Here is a 21,873-nt window from a genome sequence, read left to right on the forward strand (position 1 = left end):
TGGTTGGTCATACCACGTCCCACGGCAAAGTTTTTCAGTCGCTCTCGTCCTCGACGCCGTCCATGGCGTTGGGGTTGACCTCCGTCACTTTTCCTGTGGAGGCGCTCCAGTATCTGTGGGATGGCGTCAGCGACAAAAAATTTTTTTCTTTGAGATTCGAAAGGGGATAAGGAATAGTGATCGGGAAGAGGGAGGGGATTGGGAACTTACCCCAGGACCTTGACCTTGAACTCGCTCAAGCAGATGCCAAACAGCTTCAGCAGCCTCGTCTGCCTGCTATCGAGGACGTCGCCCTCGCGGCAGACAACGTAGTCGTCGCCGCCGCCTTCGGCGTCGCCGAGGCAGACGCGGCCCTTGATCATGCGCGTGGGCATGCCGAGGCGGCGCAGCTCGGGCTCGATGCTGTGCTCGAGGGGCACGTCGTGCTCGGCGGGGACCTCGCCGCCGGTGGCGTAGACGACGCCCGAGGGGATGGAGAAGCCGCGGGTCGCAACGGTGCCGGCGCGCGCAAAGTCGACGGGGCTGACGCCGTCAAAGTAGGAGAGGATGGCAGCCGGGTCGCGGTTGGTGAAGAGGAGGCCGACGGTACCGGCGAGGAAGGGGGTCAGGCGGTCGATGCCGTCGGCGACGGCCGAGGAGGGGTCCTGGCCAAGGGCCTTGGCCATGAGTTTTGTCTTGCCAAAGAAGAGTCTGCGGTTGCGGGTTTGCGTGTGTTAGCAATTGGGCTGGTCCCGGTTGGATATGTATGTGTGCTTCTGTAGACCATAGGCGAATACGCGCCCGCCCATGGCTCGGCATAGAAACAGAGACACAGAGAGAAAGGGAAGACGGGAAACACGAACCTGCAGTCGTTGAGCTCGTGGCGGACCTCCTTGAGGTAGTTGTTGCGCATGTTGTTGACGCCGAAGACGAAGCAGTGCTGGTACTCCGGGACCGACTCGCGGATGTTGGCGAAGAGCTTGTCCTTCTGCTCGCGCGTCTTCTTGTTCACCTGGGTCAGGTTGACCACTCTGTTGCGCTTCGACTTGGGCATCTTGGCGGCTGCGGAAGAGAGAACCCTCGGGAAGACGTTTGAGAGAGGGCTGCTTCGTGTGTCGAGCAGGTATCTCGAAAGGGGCGGGAAGAAAAGGGACTCGGCGACTCTTGGGCGACTTCGGGAATTTCGTGGAGGGGTTAGAGGTTTTGCGAACTCGAGGGGGAACAAGAGTCGGGTCTCTCGAGTAAAAGTCGTCGAGAGGTTGCGGCGGGACCACAATGGGAAATATTTCTGGCCGACCGCCTTTGGCACAAAATTTTGGCACGGCCTGGGCGGACGGCGGGCGCGCGCACGCACGCACGCACCACCCGCCCACCCACTTGCACTTGCACCACTGCAGAAGGGAACCGCCGCAACTTTTTTTTGCGAACCCCGCAATGCGCTAGGTGGAACGATATTCCGCAGGGTCCCCCGACAGGGAGTGATTGACCGAGCTCACCGAGACTTGGAAGGAGACTGTCACCGACCACACCACCGGGTAAGTGCCGCCCCACCCACGCCGACCTCATTCCCTTGGGTGAGGTTAATATTGCTATAAGCCACCGAGCTTGGAGTGCTGTTAGTTCCATCATCATGGCCTCGCGCCCGCCATGCGGGATGGTAGCGGCTCATAAAGTCAATTCCCTTGATGTTCATTGCTTCAACGCCCCTGGTCCGGTTCCTAGCCACCGGAACCTATTTCATCATGCTCATTTACATCTAGTCCGGCAAACAATCCTCGCATCCGTTATGCCGTGTCCGACGTCTGGTCTAGCCCTATTGCAATCACTCCATCCGTCTATGCCAGGTACGTGTAGATGTTGCCCTCGCGCTCGAGGTAATCCTTGTCGATCAAGCTGTCGGAATGTTAGCAATGTTTCCCACATCATAAAGGGGAAGAGACAGGGGAAGGTGTATGCATGGACGACTTACTTCTCAATCTCCTTCTTTATCTGCGCGGCGTCAACCGCCCCGCGGTTCTTGGTCAGGTTGATCACTTCGGCCACCAGCTCGCCGTGGCTCATCTCCTTCCTGCTCTTCATGATGCGCACAATGGCCGCCTGCGTCTCGAACCGCCTGTCCTGCGCAATGCGCTCATGTGTCGCCTTGTTCTCCTCCTTAGTCTCCTTGAGCTGAATCTGATTGATCTTGACCCGGATCTTGGGATGCGCAAACGCTTTGTTGATCGTGAACGTGTCCGTCGGGTTGACATCCTTGCCCTTGGGGTGCTTCGTGAGCACGCGGACCTGGCCGCAAGCGAGCGACTGCAGCGTCCGGCCCAGCTCTTCGCCTTGTAGGTTGGTCGAGCGGGCGATCTGCTCGTAGGCGAGGAAGCCCTCGAGACCGACCTCGTTGAACAGAACAAGGATGATGGCCTGGTACGCGCTGACGAGAAGCTCCTTCGTACCTTTGGGGAATTTCGCCTTGACTGTGCAGTGCGCCAGAGCTTGCTTCCAGTTGAGGAGTCGGCCAGTGTGCTTGTTTTTGTAATATTGATCGAAGCGCTCGATCTGCTTTGCGACATCGTCCGGCAGGTGGACCTTGACGTCGGGGTACGTTGGCCAAGCCGCAGCCGACAGGATCATCACCGAAAGGTCGACCGGGGCTTTGTCAACGCCGGTGCCTTCCGACCACTGCTTGTACGCTTCCATCTCCTCCTTGGCCACCTCGACGTCCTTGAACATCTGCTCCAAGTTGTGGGTAAAGTTCATGCCGCACTCCTCCCTGAGCTTTCGGAGCATGTTTCGCTCGGCGTCCTGACTGGCACTCCTGCCCATGAGCAGACGACGAGCCAGGTCCTTCTTGTAGAACGCTTCAAATGCGTCCTTGCCTTGGATGAAGCGGAAAAGCTCAAGAGCCTGGTCGAGTTGCCGGTCGAGCTCGGCATCCTCGTCTCCAGTGCTAGCCTGCCCACTCTGCTCTGCCGCAGCTCGGTCCTTGTTGTCAGAGAGCATGGCTTTCGGCAGAGCCTTGATGCCACCCCGAAGCAGCATGTCGACGTACTTTGCAATCATCTCTCCAACCTTGGATGTCCCCGAGCTCCATGTCGCCGCGATACTGCGGTCGTTCATGAAGTCGCCGAAAGCGTTTCTGAGGTCGTTTACGAAGTCTGAATCGCCTCCGTACGCATCACGCACGATGAGGCCGAGCGATCTCTTGAGCTCGAGGAGTCTCTGCACCATATTATCGCCTTGTTCCTTGTCGGCGACAATGATTGCGCCCGTTTTACGGATGTATGCGCCCCAGGGCTCCTTGAGTTTCTTCTGGATGCCAGAGAGGCGCAACAAGTCGTACAGCGCTTTCATCGACTCCACCTCATGATCGGAGAGGAGCTTGGAGAGACTGTCCACGTTCAGGAGCTTGTCGGCATAATTCTTGACCAATATCCCGTGTGCCGCATCGAGCAGCTGCTTTTTTGTTGTAGAGTCGAGGTTGTATTCGTTGCAGCGGTAGTCTTCTCTCTTCAGGAGTCTTTCACACGCCAAGATGTAATCCTTGAGGGATGACGCGCTCCGCTCCTCTGCGAAGTCTTCAAAGTAGCGCTCTGACAGTCCAATGAACCGGGGCTCGAAGTACTTGGTGTAGATATTGAAGACGTGGAGCATCATGATGGAGTCTTTCAGCAACGTGGCCTCGAATCGCTCGTCCCCAAGCCGGTCGTAGGATATCAGGTCGTACAGGCCCCGCAATGCCCTGCCGCCGGGCGACTGGCCGTCTGGGTCATCCCGGGATGGGAATGCCATCCTCTTGAACTGTGAAATGGTCATATCGTTGATGGAAGGATAACTCTTGTTCTTGAGGAGAAAGGTACGATCCAGGTAGCTGAAGGTAGACCGAATCATCATCTGACCACAGGCGCGTTAGCCTCAGGTCACGCACGGGTGGCGGAAGGGCCGGCTCAACTCACGATCTGACTGTTCCAAACGCGCCAGTGCCGGAGGACACTTTTAAGCATGTCGACGTCTGTGTTTCCGCCATTGGATTGGATCGATCGCATGACATTGCGTGTCAAGTGCTCCTCGCACTTCCGTCGAAGCGTCTCATAGAGCTGTAGTTCGTTGTCCTTGCCGCGCCGGCAGATATCCTCGACAGCCCGATATAGCCTTTCCAACGGCAACCTCGGCTTTTTCCCGTGGAAGATGTCCTGCAGAGCGTCGGCAAGCTCCTGCTCGGTCCGCTGGTAGTACTGTTCCAGCTGCTCGTTCCGCGCCGCCGGGCGCAGGTTCTTAATGACCAACTTCTTGGCGCCCGTGTAGGGGCGGTACGAGTTGGACTGCGTGAGATCAATGACCTCGGGCAGCTTCCCCTTCATCTTGGTCGACATGGTCGAGTGGGAGGAAGGGTCTTCTGTGCCGAACTTGAACCGCTTCGGGCTCGGTCTGCTCGATTGTTGCTGGTGCGGGGCGACAGAGCCGGACCGTGAGACGTCGGAGTCCACGCGGGGTCTTCGTCGCGGAGGGCTGCCCGTGTCGTTGGCTGGCGCTGGTGTTCCACCTGTCGTCCTTCCCGTCGCCCGTGTTGGCAAAGCTCCCTCGACTGCGGGGGGTGAATTCGACGGCATGGACCGTGTGGCCCTGCAACAACTTCTATCCAAGCTGTTACAGACCTATATGCGCTCTTGTTGGGGGTGGAATGGAGGGGGTCACGAGTAGGCCGGCGGTTAGGATTGCGGATGATTGCTCGATTCCCGTGTATGCGAGTCTTCGGGTGGGTGCAGCAGAGGGACTTCTTGAGCAGGGAGGCTGGGAAAAACCAAGTGGCAGAGGTTGAGTCGTTGTCTGGGAGAAAGTCGTCGCGGAGTTAAAACGCGGAGCTATCGACGCCATTAACAAATCACCACCGGGTCGTTCGCATCATCCATTTAGCAGTAGCACGTCCCCCCGATCCCCTGCACCCGCTTATCGGACTGACCGGGGATTGGATAAGACTCGGTCTAAGGTACCTACATCCTACCTACCTGGTTAAACCGTAAGGAAGGCATCGACCCCTGAACGAACGCCCACTGCAATGTTGTAAGTACCTGCCTACCAGCCTACCTAGGTGGGTAGTTAGGTACAGCGCCCGTGATACCTACCTACCTAAGATAAAAGCAGGTTGATGCTGATTTTGTTTCTCTTCCCTTCACTGGCATTGAACCATTATTCACCTTGAACATGGAGGTACGCAGAGGAGAGAGTGATGGATGAAAGTGCAACATGAAACGAGGACCTTGGTGGTTTTGCCAACTCTCTATTCGTCTCTCGAATATTTGAAGCTTGCCGCTACAACAACCTGGCCCTAAGAGGCCCTAGCCAGCAACAAGACCAGCGCGCTTAGCCTTGCTAAGTATCCGACTAAGTGCCACTATGTCGGCGTCTTACATAGTGTCTAAATGCTGTTTAGATAAAAGGCTGCATCGCGTGTCTGTAAGTCACTGCTATATGTACATGCTTGCATTGCATCGATTCGTTTGTTGATGTTCTCACTAGAAGCATTCATGGAGGGAGAGGGGGCCAGAGAGTGACAGGAGACATGACTACGCGTATGCCGCCCAGCCTGAGTACAAGACGGCCAGATTGCTCACATCGGTCGCCTGATTGATCAGGTCGTTGACTGTCGCTGTCACACTCAGCGTCTTGGAGAGCTTCTTCCGCACGACCTCCAGCGCCCGATCTGCCTCCGACGGCTCATTTACCTGCTGCCCCTTCCTGTCTTTCCTGCCCTCCCCTTCGCCCTCTTCGCCGTCGCCGTCGTACTCCCCGCCCTGCAGCTTCGCCAGTCGGACGGGGGAGATGGACCACGAATAGAGAGGATCGTAGCGCAATACATCAAGAATGGTCATGATGGAGTACGTCTCCTCGCGCAGGGCGTGGAGCGTGAACTCGCAGCACCGGCGAAAGACGCCCTCGGTACCCGTTATACCCATGCCGTCCACGATATCTCTCGTCAGCCGGAACGGGACGAGCTCTGGCACGGGAAGGACGCGTCCCATTTCGAACGCAACACCCAGATCGATGTGCACAACCTCGCCCGTCTTGTCGTCCAACAGAATGTTGTGGCCATGCCTGTCTCCGAGACCAAGCACGTGGCCGAGCATCGAGATTGCCGCAGTGGTGCGCGTGTATGCCAGCCGCTTGACGAACCAGTCGTCGGGATCGACAAAGTTCTCCATAAAGAAGTACTTCATGACGGGATGAAACCTTTCCGTTACCTTCCTGTAGACGCTGATACGAGTTTCTGTTGTCTTGCCCTGAGCGTTGGAGATTTCCTTCCGACATTGAGACCCTTTGAGATCCTTGGGGAAGTATCTCTCGTGCGCAGGCATGAGGAACTCGTGCAGCGGGATTGTGTTTGGGACAAACTCGATGAGGCCGGACGCTGATGTGAGAGGCAGTACCTTGTAAGTGCGGATGCCAAGATTCCTCTGCTGGGTCGACCGGTGTAGCTTCAGAAGGGATGATACTGCTGCAAACACCTGCTCCATGATGGCGTCCTGACGGAGGTCATCGTTGCCGCCCTTGACCAGTTGCCGGTATCTTTTACCGTCGCTTCCGATGGCCGTGATGATCTTGGGGGCGCTTACACCAGACGCAATCGACATCTGAGGCTCCAGTCTCTCTATGACCGGAACGCTCGAGTAGTCCTTGGTCGCCGACACCTCGAGCTGCATGGTTGGTGGCGGGATCCGGTATTTCACCAGCGCATTTTGCAAAGACTGGGCCGAGTGGATGTCCCTCAGCGCAATCTTCTGTCCGGCCTTGTATTTGCTAGGGTCTCGATCGACGGCAAGTCGATGGTAATAGGCGCTCGTCCGGTCCACCGCTTGCCAGATCGCTGCCACGTTTTTGGTTGACTGTAGGAGAGCCGCAACTTTCTCCGTGGCCTTGAGTCTCAGCACCGCTACTTGGTCCTCCTTTCGCGTTTTGACCTTCGTGCCGGACCAGATCTGATACATGCCGTGATACGGGTGTTCGGCGCAGATCTTGTACACAAGATTGATCAGGAGCTTCTGGAAAGCCGAGTTCGGCTGGTCCTGTAGCCGCGAGGAAAGTTGGTTCATCAAAGCGGCAAACTTCCTCGTCGGTACTTTTTCCAAATGTTTTCTGACGGCCTCGTTGGTCGCTGTCTCTTCCGACCGCTCGAGCCAGAGCGCGGTGAATCGCAAGGCATCGTTGTTGTGCTCGTCGGAGGCAACGAGAGAGAGCAAATAGTTCTCGAGACTGAGACGAACAAATTCGCTCCTCGTTTGCTCCACGCGGCGAAGCTCCTGCTCGTCTAGCTGCAACCACTGACGAGCGCGGTTCAAGTGCGACTGGTACCTTTGCTTCAGTTGCGAGTCTCGACTGTTAGAGATGAGGCTCTGCAGCTGGGAGACCTCGTCACTCTTGCCCTTCCTCAGGCTCTGTAATCTCGCCAAGTCCTCCAAGCTATCCTGGTTCTGTAGTTGTTCGTCGCAAAACATGGCGAACTGATGGTAGACATGCCCGGCCTGCTGTCCCTCGCTCTTCCCCTTAAGCTCTTTGAGGGCTGGCTCAAGGTAGTTCTTCTGGATGTGGTGGGGTTTTTCCAGCTTGGCCACTGACACCTGGTGGCCGATTTTGGACAATAGGTTCGACCGGCTAACCGGTATGGTTTGCTTCTTCAGAGAAGAGTCGCAGTCGATGCTTTGAAGCATTCGAATCGAGGAAATCATCTCTCCATGGTCCCACAACGAGTTGGCTGCCTCGATCTTAATGGCAGCATCAACCTTAATCCCCAAGGACTCGCATGGGCCGACCAGATCTGTCAACGACGTGGAAATATTGAGAGATTCCTGGGTCGCTTGGTGAAAGCGGTAGATCCCTGAGGACATCATCATGCACCGGATCTCGACCTGTCTGGCGTCGGCCATCGACAGCGCCTGGCTGCGGAGCTTCGGTTGTTGACTCATCAAGCTCAATGTCGTCTCTCGACAAGACAACATGTGGCTGACGTCCTCGTATCTGTCGTCCGTCAGTTTCAAAGGGTCACAGGTGTAAGACTTCTGAGATGGAAGATTGGAAGTATCGTGAGAGATATCGGGTACATAAAGAGAAGGAAGCAATCCGTGATAGGGACGACGTACCGTCCGCGTCTCATCCACTGGCTGCGCTGTTCGAATCTCTCAAGCATGCCCTCCAGCTCAGAGAAGTCGGTCACATTTACGATCTCATTCAGCTCAGTCAAGACTGCGAGAGCACCAAGATGCTGTCTGAGCTTAGCTGCGTTAAGCCCACGATTGACAAGGCTGCGCATTGTTTGGCTGAAGCCATCATAGATGGCGTTGCGCACTGCAGCCTCTGCGCCGGCCTGCTGGACGTTCTGATAGGCCTTATAAATTGTCACAGAGCAGTTGTCGGCTGTCGCGGGTACAGGCAGGTTCCACAGTTCCAACCGGCGTGCTGTTTGAAATGTGCTTTCGAGGGACGCTGCGTCGCCATCAGGGCTTTGCTGCGTCTGGAGGAGAGAGTGGGAGAGACCAGCTAGACCCAGAGTCCCGAGAGCTCTCACGAGACATTGGCTGTCCAGCTGTGATGCGGGATTCCTTCTCCGAATATGACTGTCGTATTGGGCTCCTCGGAAGGCTAGATTCTTGGAGCCATCTTTCTCGTACTCCAGCCGAGACAGAACGCTGGAGAGATCGGCAGATTGTGGCAAGCCATAGTAGGCGTCGGGGTCGTCAATATTCTCAAAGATGGAAAGAAGGACTTCACTGGAGTCCTCCTCACGCACCGCGGATGATCGTCTGGACGTGCGAGTTGTCTGAGAAGCGGCGATTTCGGTGAAAAGCAGGGCCGTCTTATGCATACCGCAGCGCGAGGCGGCGGCGCCAGCAGTGGTAAAATCGATATCAAGCCACGAGACTCGGTCAGCAATAGATGATTCTTTAGGCAACGACTGTGTCCGCAGATACAGAATCGTGTTGATGAGGTGTTTCTGATTCGTCTGCGCTGCATCATCCTGGACCTTGAACCATTCTCTCGCAGCTTCTGACAGGTTGCGCTTAATGAGTTGCTGTTTGTCGAGCTGACCGCACAAAGCCAAATGAACGATAAAAGGGAAGGAGTCTTGAGCAAACCCCTTGACGTTCTTGAGGATTGGCACCAATGCGACGAGAATGATGTACTCGGGGACCGATTGTGCTAGATGAACCGCCAGCTGCTGAACCCAGTCGGAACTCTCCACGTGCTCGCGAAAGAAGACTTGAGAGTCGGGGATATTCTGTGATGAGACGAAATCAGAAGGTGGTGTACGGTAATGCTCCCAAGCCGAAGCTAGACATAACGATTCGGTCAACGTTCTCTGTGCTGCAGTGATTAGGTCATCGTCGCTCTGGGCTGTTGCCTCCGACACCACTGCTCTCAGTGCTGATTCGGCGAGACCAGCAACATGTGAGTCCTTGCTCTGGGTGAGTTGTTGCAGCAGACGGAGCAGTCCTTGACCGGAGTCGTTGTCTCCTGGCGCAAGGATGTTGTACCGCGAGAGCTCAGATTCTTCCAAAATCTCGGTTTGTATCTCTCCTGACGCAGCGAAAGACCTGCCAACAACACGGCCCGCCCAGGCAAGATACTCATCACTCAAAGCGAGTGAATTGCAGCTCTTCCAAACAAGTCCACTGTGGCGCAGGGCCTCGTTGTCTGTGTCAATGACATCTCTGTGGCCAACAGCAGGCACTACGAAATCTCCGCAGAGCATGTCGAGTGCTAGGTCTCGGGCTGCTTCGTTCAGTAGTCTGGACTCGCGCTCACCATCTCTGAGAATTTCCAGTAGAAGCGTGCTCTCGGGTGTGCCCTTCTCTGCGTTTCCCGAGGATCGAATATTGGAAGCCGAATGAGTGATCGATCTGAACGCTTCTCTCTGCTGCTCATCAGCGAAATTGGGCGATTCATACCCAGTGAGGTATGAGCTGAACCACGTGTGGAAAGTCTGCGCCTTACTCATGGTAGCTTTGAACTGACTTTCTTGAGTAGTGCTTGACTGGCTGGACTCGAGAAAGATCCTCAGCGAGGCAAGTGTAGATAATGCATATCCGGCAAGGAAGGATGGCGTCTGCTCTAGATGCCCGCTCCCTTGAGCAATCAAGTAGCGACTGACGCCAAGTGCGTCATCAGCGCACTCTGAGTCCACAATGAAAGGTCGAATGGACGAGAGAAGCATCTCGAGAGGGTAGGCTTCCAATGCCACGGGACCGGTGAGAGCGATCAACACCCGAATCTTCCGCAGCACGGAACATGCGTGGAGCGAGCCCAATGCCGGATGAACCGTGTTGAGGAGGTTTCGAGCGACCGAAACCACAAGAGCTGGCGTCCAAAGTGCATGCAGCTCATACTCTGTTTTGCTGCACAAATGGAATAGCTCCCTGGTCAGGAATTTGGCCCTGAACATGGGTTGTTGGTTGGGCGGCAGGGTTGTGGTTGACTGAGAAAACTTCTTCATCTCGTTCAGACTATCAGCTGCGTGTTGGAAGTTTTTGTCCCTTGAAAGGTACTTCTCAATGGGATCTTCTTGATCGAAAAGGTCCACCAACAACGCCACAATGTCCGCAAAGTTGAGGTATATGAGTTCCAGGAACAGTTCCCTGCCGAGTAGCTTGCGGACCCAAGTCTCGCCGCCATCGTTTTCTGAGCTAGACGTGCTAGTTTCATGCGCAATTGTGTAGGCCATGATTTTTGTGAATCCTTGTTTGACCATGTCAACCAAAGACATACCAAGTCGCTGTGCGAGCGACCGAACACTTTCGTAACGACCTCGCATGATCTCTAGTGCAGATGTCTCGGCCTGTGCTTCACGCAGGAGAGTGTCCAGACTTTGGAAACCGAATATTTCGAACGGAACGTCTTCGACGGCATCCATTTCAAGCCACGTGTACAGCAGCTGGGGGCTGAAGATGCTAAACAGCTCTCGAGGAGATGACAAGTCAAGAGCTTCAGAAACCTTCTCCAGACACCTTTTGGCATACTTGGTTGACTGCATTATCTTTCCCGGCGTCTCAAATATATGGTATGTGCATCGTCTGAGGAGCGTCGGCCAACGGCACGCCAGCTGAGATAACACGAAGAGTCGAAACGCAATGCCTTCGATGGCCTCCGGATCGGTAGGAAGGCTGCTGAGAACATCCACGAAGATATCATCATGCATCTTGAGGACGTAAATGCCGAAAATGTCTGGCAGGGCCGACCCAATGAAGTGCTTGACGGCTAATGTCCCCTCTTGCATGATGGAAAGCAGCGTCGTGCGACAGGAGTCAAGACCCAGATCGCTTCCGTATTGAGGGTTGCTTCGCAGAAGCGCGAATAGCAAGCTCGCAAGAGACATTTGCGATTTGGGAGACAAACTGTTCTTTGGGAGAGAGGCCTTGACAAAATAATTGTACAAGTCCCCGACGAGTGAAGACACCTCGTGCTTTTCGTCCATCCAGACCTGTATGATACCCTCGAGAACGTCGAGGCTTGTTGAATGGGCTACTTCGCAGCATGTGTATTCCTGTTCCCCAATAACTTCACCCAGCTTCTCGACGACTCGAAGGGCATCGTCAGGCCCTATGGGCAAGTCAGACGCGAACAACTCCGAGAGCGTCGACCTGCATAGGAGAAACTCGTCGTTGGGGAGAAGCAGCAGTTGATCAAGAAAATCTTGGGGAACAATGCCGACCTGCGCAGCGTCTTTGTGTATCACCTCGAGAAGGTATAGGCGCTGTGCCGTGTCTTGATACAAGGCGCCCGAATCTAGACTCATGGGAATGCTTAACCGAGGAATATCGACAGTCCTTATGGCTACGCTTGCCTTGCTTTCTTGAGAATCGAATTCGTCATCCAAGTCCATCAGGTCCTGGTTTTGTCCCGAGGTCTGTCGCGCAGTCCGCTCGCGAGTGCCTGCGGCCAGCTTTGCCAAGAATCGAAACAAGGGTGCATTTTCCTTGGGGAAGGCGCTTAACTTCGTGATATTCAAAGCTGGAAATACAGGGCGAATGACTTTGAGCATGACCTCGAAGAAAGCTTGGTTATCGCTAGAATCAAGGGCAGCACTGATACTGGTCTCTGATAGTCTAGCAAGGGCTGACTCAATGTCTCGCGACTGTCCCGAATTGAGGTCAGTGAGTTGAGAGGCAAGCATCGTGCCAACGACGTTTGCCGAAAAGAGACTGTGAAGCCTGTCTGGAGAGACTGGCGCCCCCCCTTCAGATCCTTTTTTGTTCCACAAGTCACAGAGCTCTTGCAACTCTTCGACTTTGGGAAACAAAAGTTCCAACACCAGTTTCTTTGAGGCATGGAAAGTAATCGAGTCGCTGACATTGCTCAGTTCGGTTGCTGGGGCATGGCTACAAGCCGTCGAGGCAGCTTTTACTGTTCGCGGTGGCTCCAACAGTAGCAAGTATCTCGCCAGAGCTGATATCTCATACTGTGCCTTCCAGGTCTGGCAGATCGGTCCCCCAGATACGATCACTGGCGTCGTGAGAGATGCGACCCTTGTACCACAGCATGCCTGGATAATATTGACCAATTCTGGAACTGGAGCATGCATTGAGAAGAGAGAAGCATAGCTCGGGTCGGCTGTCTACAGTCAGGTTTGTGGATAGTACTCTCAAGCTCGGGGAAACTCACCTGGATTCCATTTCAAAAAGACCCATCGGATGATATGGTGGCTTGTGGATTGGCTAGCGTTTGGCTGCTTCACGTTCCGAAGAGTCAACAGGTACAACATGAGGATAATTGAAGAATCCACCAGAACAGCTGGGCCGTTGACATCAGCAGTTGTGACAATGCTGTTGATATCATCCGAAACATCGTGATATGGGACTAGATCTCTCTCGAGGATTGAGTGCAGGAGAACACTTGCGGCACGGCTGGTGTTGGGAAGGCTGATTGCCCGGGCAGCAATCTGCCACAGATGCCTCCACGACGCCGTCGTTTCTCCGGAATCAAAACGGAACACGGTACAGCTAGGAGCATTGTTAGTGAGTAGTCTTTTCGACTGCATTCGCTCAGCTGACCTACCTGGCGCAAGCAAGCATAGCCCATGATGACACAGTGGTGTCCTTATCGCCAACAAAAGCTACAATGTCTGCAAAGAGGTCTGCGGCTTCTGTTGTAGAGAATGTGTTGAGCCCCAGGAGGAAGGGCACAAGCTGCAAGGATATTCTCTGCACAGCCAGACTGGGCGATTGTAGCCTCTCCTGTAACCGAGTAGCTGCACCACGGGTCCTGCGCTTCTTGCGGGGCTGCTCCCCCGGTGACAGTGGCCTGGCATGCTTAAGGCTCTTCCAGAGAATACGCTCCAGGATGGCAATATTCTGCACGAGAGCCCATCTCCTCTCGCCGTCCCGATTATGAACACGCAGACCGAAGAGGTCCAGTTTGAAGTAATCGTCGGGCAGCCCAGAGATGAACGTGAGATCGTCAAGCTGAAGTTGCGATCTCATGCTTCGTCGTGAGTATTCCAGCCACAGAGATTCGGCGAGATCTTCGATATCCTTCTGGGTTGATTCGTTCTCTTGATGGCAAACAAGGTGCTCTAGGTGTAGGTGGATGATGAAAATGGTCTTGAGCATTTCATCTCGGACGGAGTTTAGCATCTCATCTTGAGAAACGGTCCGAGCTTGCCACCAGTGACTGATCAGTGGCACGAGGTCTCTGGCCAAGTTGTTGGCCTGCGAGATGTCGTTTGTTTGGATCTCGGCCAAGAGGATGTTGATCGAGGCAAAGCTCAGCTGGATGACCTGACTTAGTCCGAGATGACGCAGTTGCAGCACTTGCGTGAGTGCTTTGGAGAGATCTCTGGATCTCTGCTCGAGTGGCGCGTTGGGTGGAAGAACAAGAAGGTTGACGCAGTGGAGGAGGTCCTGGACGGTGCTACGGTGGATTTGGCCCGGTATTCTTTGACTTGCATTGGTGCTCCTGCCAGTGGAGAATCCCATCGATGCCGTGCCCGGCGCCGGAGAGGCCCGAGAGCCAGAGTCGCGGTCTCGATCGGCGTTCTCTAGGTAGCGTTCCAGGGCCTCGATACAAAAATCTACACAAGCAAGCCAACCCTTGGCACCCAACGTGGCAAGGTGCTCGACGTTGGACTGGTGGGAAAGTAGCCCTACGAGGGCCTTTACGTAGTCTTTTAGCAGTGGCTCGACGTACGCCTCATCGCCATGGCCGGGTCCAGGCCCGGGGAGAATCTGCGTGATGTGATCGACGAGGGCAAGCATGGTCTTCCGCTTAAGCTTTGAAGCCCCATGACTGACGGCGAGCCGGACAGCCTCGGCACATTTTGCCAGCCTTGCCGATGCCGCCGCGGCCGTCGTCTTCTTGCCTCCGTAGTAGCTCTGTTTCTCGTTAACCACACATCGAAACAAACTCTCGAATACACGATGGTAATGTTTGTCGCCAAGAGCCGATAGGCTTGCGGTCTTGCCCTTCTTGTCAAGCAGGAAAATCAGATCTACATCGCGTTAGTCTTCCCCGTATTCGTGGCCCTCGCCAGCAAGGGACCCCCAACAAGACTACTATAACACGCGGGAATGCAAAGGCTATGGACCGAGTGACAGAGACGGCGAGTGAGGTAATACAAGAGTACTAGGCCCCGGGGATGGGGGCGAATGTGAAACTCACCATCTAGACCTGTCGCACGCTCTTTGAGAGTGCCTCCGGATATCGCGTCTACCACATCGTATAAGCTATCAGATCGAGGTTGCTGGTCGAAAGAGAAATGACTACCTAGAGCGTCGTTGACGGTGATTTCGCCCATCTTGATCTTCGGGGGCGCCATCCTAGCTAGTATTGGACTGCTCTGCCAGCTGGCATGGCGCTTTTTTGGCGTCTGATTTCGGTCAGTAAATGGTGAGCTGCGATGAAGAATGGAACATGATACATGAAAGAGAGAAACAGAAAAGACGGTATTGGGAAATGGACCAGGCAGTAGGATGACGATGGCAGGAGAGACTCTTCCCAAAGGTAGGTACATAGCATAGCATCTGTCTCATGCTGTATCTGCCGAGGGATGGAAAACAGATACTCGAACGTACCTTGACACCTATGGATAACCAATATGAGGAGAAAGAGATGTCGGGTTCCTGATCGTCCAGCGCATCGATCAGTGAGGCCGCGGTCAAGTCATGTATGCGTGGCGCGGTGCGGGTAGTGAGATCAGTCCGCGGTTGTCGCGCAAACGGAGCTCGAAGCCGACGGCACTGACACTGACACTGACACTTGACACTGACAGGTTCTGAACCAAGGAAATGGCTTGTTGAATAGAGCGAGCCTAAGCTACGGAAGTCTGTCCCCGGTCTTCCGATCCCCTGCCTGATGGAGCTAGAAGCGTTGAACGGTGGTTCAATGCAGTGTTAATGTCTTTTGCGTAGGAGTGATGCGCGCCTGGGAATTCACGCGGCGCTTCACAGCCTGAAGGCAATCAACACAGCTCTCTCACTCCTTCTCCGTAGCTCCCTCAAGCTCTCATCTTCCCTGATCCCTGCCAGTCCAGAAAATGGTGGCAGAAACGCTCACCACCTGCCCTGGAAGGAAAGGCTCGGTACGTTTCCTGTCGACTTCGGCGCGGAACATTGGCTGTCCCGGCGGTTTTTTGTTTTTTTCTAGGACATAGCGACTGGGCACAGTGCAATCGATTGGACCAGGACGTTACAGGCACCGGCCAGGCCCGATTACGCGCCTGCACCCAGAAACCAGACACTGCACCTGCGGTGATGAGTGTAAGGACCACCAACCAACCTCTGAAGAGATCCACTCTAAAATTCCCGGCATCTCGAAAAGCATCGCCTGCGCCGACAGCACGACCATACAATCGAGGAAACCCCCCGTCGCTACCCGCCAACGCGACTGATTCGCGGCCTCCTCTTAGCCCATGACACTACCAGTCCTCGAGGCCATGCAATAGCGCGCCCAATCCCTCACAATGGCCGAAGTAACCACCCTTGATGCGCTGCAGCTTTTCCACCGCGACCTAGCTGCCGTTCGCAACGGACGTCCCGAAGGCGTCGAGTCCTTGGACAACCCTGAGATCCAAGCTTTATTCGAAAGGGAGCTTGAGAAGACATGGCAACGTCCGCCAAGAGACGAGAAGAGTCGCCAGGCCGTCAAGTCAGGTTAGTCAACAGCTTGCAAACACGCTGCCTCGACTCCGGACACTGACCTAGCGTGATGCGCCAGGCAAGCTTGTCATTGACGAAGAAGAATACGGCCTCAATGAAGAGTTCCAGCAGATTGTGCTCAACCTTGCCGACGAGGCCGAGATCAACGAAATCGAAGCGACACGATGCTTGCTCGACGCCAAAGATGACCCTGCCAGCTTGGGCCGCTCGCTGCTCGAGTGCGGTCTGATCCGGGTCCACCAACAGCGCAAATACACCCTCGACATCGTGCGGCTGATGATGGAGATTGATGCGCTGGATGAGGAGGATGTCGATCCAGAAGTTCTTAACGTTGTGCAGATGTGCCTGTCGGCGACTGTTTTCCAGAACCTGCCTGGCGAAACCGCTTCGTCACAAAAGAGACTGCTGCCGAGGTGCATGTCAGCGATGCAGGATGTCAGGGCATGGCTTCAGAAGATTGCCGACAAGATGACGGCCGCTGCCGTCTTGATCAATGGTAGGGGCGGCCAGGTGCCGGAGGAGATGGAGACGGTAGAATTCTCTCGTGTCAGCCTTTACCAGCAACACGAGATCCTCGCTGTCATTCTCTGTCGCGCAATCGAGAAGCGAGAGGCCGAGATTGGCGATTTCAAAGCTTTCTTACAGCATTTGAGAAATGCCGATAAATACGATGTGCTGCTTGGTAAAAACCACGGATTCCTTTGAATGGCGTTCCTCAACTGACGTACACAGCACATCTGTTCCCCGCCTTGGGTGCATACATTACCCTATACGGCTCGACGGAGGGTATATCCAACCTCAGCATGGCCAGAGAGCTCAACCCGATCATCTGCCCACAGCAGGACGAGAGCCCCTGGCGCCTGGTCTACCTACAGGCGGCGGTTAAAGCTTGGTGGCTGGCCGAGTACAGCGGGTGGTATCTTGACGATTCTCTTCTCGGAGGCTTGGAAGGCGTGGATTTGGATCAAGGTGAGTCCCAAAGCGTCACATTTGCAGCTCCGGGGCTAATGACAGTTCAGAGGATCGCCAGAGGTCAAAGCAGTTCCTGGAGGCGCTGAAGGATGGTGCTTTCGACTTCATCCTCTCCATTGCTGCTGATGTCAAGACTCCTGAATGGGTCGACCCTTCGAGGATTACCATGCGCAACTGGCTTCAGCGCAAGGCCCCTCCGCTTATCTCAGACTCGATTGTCTTTGCCGAATACTTCCAAACATTGCTGATGAACCAGCTGGAGGTTTTCGTCGACGCTTTCATTTCCAATCTCCCTGACGTCCTCAGAAAGCTTCGTGTGGAAGAGGACGAGCAACGCCAACTCAGCCAGACACACGAACAGGATCTGGATCTGGAGCGTTTCCTGGTTGTCATTGCCTACGCCTACGAAGGTCGCCCTGATGCTGCGATGAGCTTCTGGTCAGACCCCGACAGCAACCTGGCGGGTTTTATGCATTGGGCCTCACGAAGAGCTTCAACCCCACTCGTCAGTTCGTTTTGTGAGATGTTGCAGGCCATTTCCGGGAACGACGAGTGCGCGACGGCTGCTCACGACTTTTTGCTGGATGAGGGGCATCATGCGTCGGGCAAGATGAGGCGGTCGCAGTCCCTTACCTGGCATCAAATCTTCCGAGAACTTGTCTTCTTCTCAAACAAGATCAGGGAGAAGGCTACGGCCCCCCAGGTTTCATCGACCTACCGACCCGGCAGGCCCAGCAGCGACCAGGCCGAAGCGGAGCCCGAGTCTACCATGATGCTCCAGTCATATCTGAGGCTCATCACCAAGCTGGCTTCCGAGAGCGAGACCGCCAGACAATTCCTTCTGAAGGAGCCTAGCTTCAACCTTGTAGAGATGCTCTTCCAGCTTGCCAGCAGTCCTGTTCCGGCGGACCTGCGAGCAGGCACCTTCATGGCCTTGCGCGCGCTGATTTCCCGGAAAACTCAAGAGGAAGCCAACATCATGTGGCAATGCTTGGAGGCCTGGATGAACGGCGCTTACATTGTGACACCAAGCCAGCACCGGTCACCCCAAAGCTCCCCGGTCGTGTCTATGGACACGGTCAGCGATGACATCTGCCACGGCTTTGACGAGCCCCATGCTTTCATCCAGCTTCTGATCGCGCTTATCACGCCACCCGAGGACAGCAGCTCCCTCAACGATTCCCTACCCTTTCCCGAGAACCTCGGTTCAGCCAACCGCATGCCCGGCATCGAAATCTACGTCGACACCGTCCTGGGTAAGGTCTTGGCAAACAAAGCCAACGAAGTCAACGACATCAACCAGCTGAGAATGCTCCGTTTGAGCTGTCTCGAGTTCGCTGCAACATGTCTATCGACGTTCAACGAAAACTTGATCGTCATCGCCAACGAGACTAATATTCCCATCGATTCGGCAATGGCAGCGACGGACTTGGCTACATACGTCAAGCTCCACCCTTTCGCCCGAGTTATGGAATGGATGTTCAACGACAAGGTCATTGCCGCCCTCGCCCAGACCATTCATCAAGATGCTGTGGATGTGGGAAATGCACCGCCCGACTCACCAGTGATTCTCGGTATTCTCAGGGCTGTCGAGGTTATCTCCAAGGTCCTGGATCTGCAGGCCACTTTCCTCGATCTTGTCCGTCCCCTGATCAAGATGCAGTCCAACCACCGACGCCCGCCTGTTGCCAACGCCGCGTACGCCTCTTTTGAAGACGGTCTGGTCGGCCATCTTAGCCTTGTAGTCGACCTAGGGAACTACTGTGGTCTCGGCCATCCCGAAGTAACCCTGTCCTGTCTGAGGTTACTGCAGAAGATGACCGCGTCGTTCAAGATCACGTCGGCGTGGTCATCGACACCTGGCCGCAAGAGCCATCGCAACAAAGCCATTGTCGCGCTCGAGGCCAACGGGGAGCACGAAACCATCGCTCGGTCACTCGCCGCAGAGCTGATGACGCCCCTCGACTGGGGACGGGAAGCCGAGTCGCCCGACTACCTCACCAAAACATACATTCTCGATTTTCTCTCAAGCTGCCTGGCTGCCAATCCTGACAAGCCTACGATTGCTCATCTTCTTTTGGGCTTCCACTGCGGCGTCGACTCGCTGTCGACAGAGCCCAATGGCCCTTTTGCTGCCAGGACGTCGGTCTTCCACAACATGCTGAGGCTACTGTTGGAAACACCATTTGGTGATGCTCACGGCATGCGGCATTGGCTAGTCTCCTTGAAGAGCAAATGCATGCACATTCTCCGAGTCTTGTGGACATCACCACTGTCAGCCCCGTTTGTCATTGATGAACTCCGCGATAACGACGTCCTGTTTCACTTCTTGCTCCGCGAGGTTGTCATCCAGCCGCAATTGCCTTGGGAAAACCAAGACATCAGTGCTCCTGATTTCCCGCTTACTGAAGGCGCCCCGACATTCATCGAGTTTCTTGCTCTGCGGAGCATGAGCTTGGAGTACATCGCAATGGAGCTCTGCAGCATATCGCAGAGTCGGATGCCGTCCCTCAAACGGCGGATATTCGAGGCTCTCAACGGTCAGATTGTGGGCGAGAACAACGAGCCCATGCCCATCCCTACCGTGTTCGACTTGTACGACTTTTCACTACCCGAGGGCATATGGGGCGAGTCACTTCCCGCTCTTCAGTTCTACAAAGACCTCGACCTCAGCACCTGTCTCGGGGAAGACGACCACGGAAATGCCATTTACGATATTGACCGAGCGAGGGAGATTCTGTTACTGAAAGGCAGCGAGAGAAGACATGAGGGTGTTATTCTCACGGCACAAGACTTTGCCACCTTGGAACGGGAAGAGACGCTCATCATCAACTACCTCATTTTCACTAACCGCCAAAGGCGGATAGCATCGCAAGGTCTCGTTGTTCTCAAGACGTGGACGAGTCTACTCCTCGTCATGGTCGCATCCAACGAGTTCAAGGGCACGACAGAGGCCTCATTCTACTTGCAAGCGCTGCAGGCTATCTTGCCGGGCCTGGAGGCGTCGGCGTCGGAGCGGCCAGAAGAAGCCATGGAACTTGCCAAGCTGGCCAGGGTTCTCCTTTTCAAGCTCGACTTGACCTCGAAGCCTTCGCTGGACCGTGAGAGCCAGGCCATCGGTAGCCTCGTCAGTGACAAGCTTTACCAGCTTTTCCAGGTCTGCCTGCAGGCCATTGGCAAATGGACTGGCTCGTCAGACCTGCGGGCAATCTACTACAGTATCTGCTACCGCTACCTGACGGGCATGGTAGACCAGGGGCTGCTCGTCGCCGGCCGTCAGAAGACGATCAAGACGATTCAGATGTACGGCGAGCGGCTCATCAACGTCATCTGCGACGATGCCTACAGCAGCGATGCCGCATGCCAGGCTGCCGCCTTCATTCTGCTCAACGCGCTGGTTAACCTCGGACGTCAAGAAGACGACTCGCACATTGTCGAAACGCTTAACCGGCTTAACTTCATTGGCATCCTCGTCGACTCTCTCCGGACCATCCTGCAAGACTGGACCGAGGTCGTCCACACGGGCAACACGGCGCAGGAGACGTACGTGTCAGCCAAGTTTGCACTGCTCCTGCAGCTCGCGCAGACCAAACCCGGCGCCAAGTATATCCTCCACGCCAACCTCTTCCGGTCGATCGAGGCCTCCGGCCTCTTCGCAGCAGACCCCGAGCTGCAAATCGACCCCATGAATCCCAAGGCTCTGGAGAAGCACTACGAGCTGCTCGCCAAGGTCACGCAGGTCGTGGGTGCAGCCATCGTCAGCCGCGGCTCCAGCAACGTGCTCCAGGGGCGTAGGTTCCTCACGGAACACCGCATGCTGGTAACGCATACTCTCAAGCGCAGCGCGGGCATCGGCACAGTAGAAGGGGAAGGCGGTGTCTTGGAAGACCACATCGAGGAGTTGGCCGAGGGCTTCATGGTCCTGATTGGCGCGACTGGTTTCCTAGAGGTAAGTCCCGATATCGTGACGTTGCCAATCTTTGAAGTGAGATTTTCCTTTGCTGACAAACTGCCACAGTTTGAGAACGAGGTGATGCCGGAGCCCAAGAAACAAGGCCCCGTCTTGTTCACTTGAGGAGCTAGGTGGAAGGGAGGGGCGCGCGCGTAAGACGACGTATAATCAGCGGTGGAATATTAGAGGGGGGGAGAGACGGAGAGAAAAACAGATCTCAAACCAGTGTAGTAGATGTCTTCTGTGCATAGAACCAGGCGTTCGGGAGAGAGGTGAAGGGCCGGAAAGGAAACGGGGGGACACCTGACCGGAGGTCATGAGTCCCGGGGTGTGAAATTGCGACCCCGCCGGAGAAAACATGCATCAAGCAAAGAAAGTACCTACCGCGTTAACGTGCCGCGACCAACTCCGCCATTGTCCAAAGGCCAGGTGAAGCAGGCGTTCCCTTCCCTCCCTGCGATGCGATGTTAGCCTCGCCAGCTTCACCTGAGTACGGCGAGCAGAAACGAAGATGGATCGTTCCATCGTTCCATGGGCGAGAAACATGCAACGAGAAAACACCACACAGGGGGGGCACGCATGACATACGCACGAGCCGGCTTCAGGAGTCGCACAAAGTGGAATGGTTCTCTGTGTTCACGCTACGGCCCAGATGTTAGGGTTTCTGCTACCCTCGCTCTTCTGAACGCAATGCTGGCTGAACGGGTATCACCAAAAAATAAACAAAAAAAGGAGCCAAGGCCTAGTCCCTTGGCTACCCCTCCTACCCCTTCCAACGCGCTGAAAATGCCATGGAGCCCTCGCAACCTTATGCCTCCCTTTCCCCCCCCCCCTGTTCGCCGT

At 55.2% G+C, this 21,873-nt stretch overlaps 4 protein-coding genes across 4 annotated transcripts; 1 reads left to right on the forward strand and 3 right to left on the reverse strand.

The window, feature by feature from the left end:
* Position 1: 1 nt before the first annotated feature.
* Positions 2–1,237, reverse strand: CDEST_00635 (Putative large ribosomal subunit protein uL10). Its single transcript, XM_062916794.1, has 3 exons — positions 843–1,237; positions 211–690; positions 2–113 (listed from the first exon to the last, which is right to left on the reverse strand). Exons 1-3 carry the CDS (start codon positions 1,031–1,033, stop codon positions 35–37), a joined length of 750 nt encoding a protein of 249 aa, XP_062772845.1. The 5' UTR covers positions 1,034–1,237; the 3' UTR covers positions 2–34.
* A 429-nt stretch (positions 1,238–1,666) lies between these two features.
* CDEST_00636 (Putative cullin protein, neddylation) lies at positions 1,667–4,819 on the reverse strand. The gene is made up of 3 exons (XM_062916795.1): positions 3,924–4,819; positions 1,949–3,861; positions 1,667–1,872 (listed from the first exon to the last, which is right to left on the reverse strand). The coding sequence occupies exons 1-3, from the start codon at positions 4,575–4,577 to the stop codon at positions 1,815–1,817; spliced, it is 2,625 nt and encodes an 874-aa protein (XP_062772846.1). The 5' UTR covers positions 4,578–4,819; the 3' UTR covers positions 1,667–1,814.
* Positions 4,820–5,249: 430 nt separating this feature from the next.
* CDEST_00637 (Putative serine/threonine-protein kinase ATM, plant) lies at positions 5,250–15,387 on the reverse strand. The gene is made up of 6 exons (XM_062916796.1): positions 15,024–15,387; positions 14,611–14,818; positions 13,009–14,440; positions 12,616–12,953; positions 8,100–12,564; positions 5,250–7,977 (listed from the first exon to the last, which is right to left on the reverse strand). Exons 2-6 carry the CDS (start codon positions 14,765–14,767, stop codon positions 5,532–5,534), a joined length of 8,838 nt encoding a protein of 2,945 aa, XP_062772847.1. The 5' UTR covers positions 14,768–14,818; positions 15,024–15,387; the 3' UTR covers positions 5,250–5,531.
* Positions 15,388–15,687: 300 nt separating this feature from the next.
* Positions 15,688–21,873, forward strand: CDEST_00638 (uncharacterized protein). The gene is made up of 5 exons (XM_062916797.1): positions 15,688–16,100; positions 16,165–16,788; positions 16,839–17,075; positions 17,126–21,027; positions 21,097–21,873. The coding sequence occupies exons 1-5, from the start codon at positions 15,911–15,913 to the stop codon at positions 21,151–21,153; spliced, it is 5,010 nt and encodes a 1,669-aa protein (XP_062772848.1). The 5' UTR covers positions 15,688–15,910; the 3' UTR covers positions 21,154–21,873.

The sequence above is a fragment of the Colletotrichum destructivum genome, chromosome 1 (genome assembly GCF_034447905.1).
Source record: "Colletotrichum destructivum chromosome 1, complete sequence".
NCBI lineage: Eukaryota > Fungi > Ascomycota > Sordariomycetes > Glomerellales > Glomerellaceae > Colletotrichum > Colletotrichum destructivum.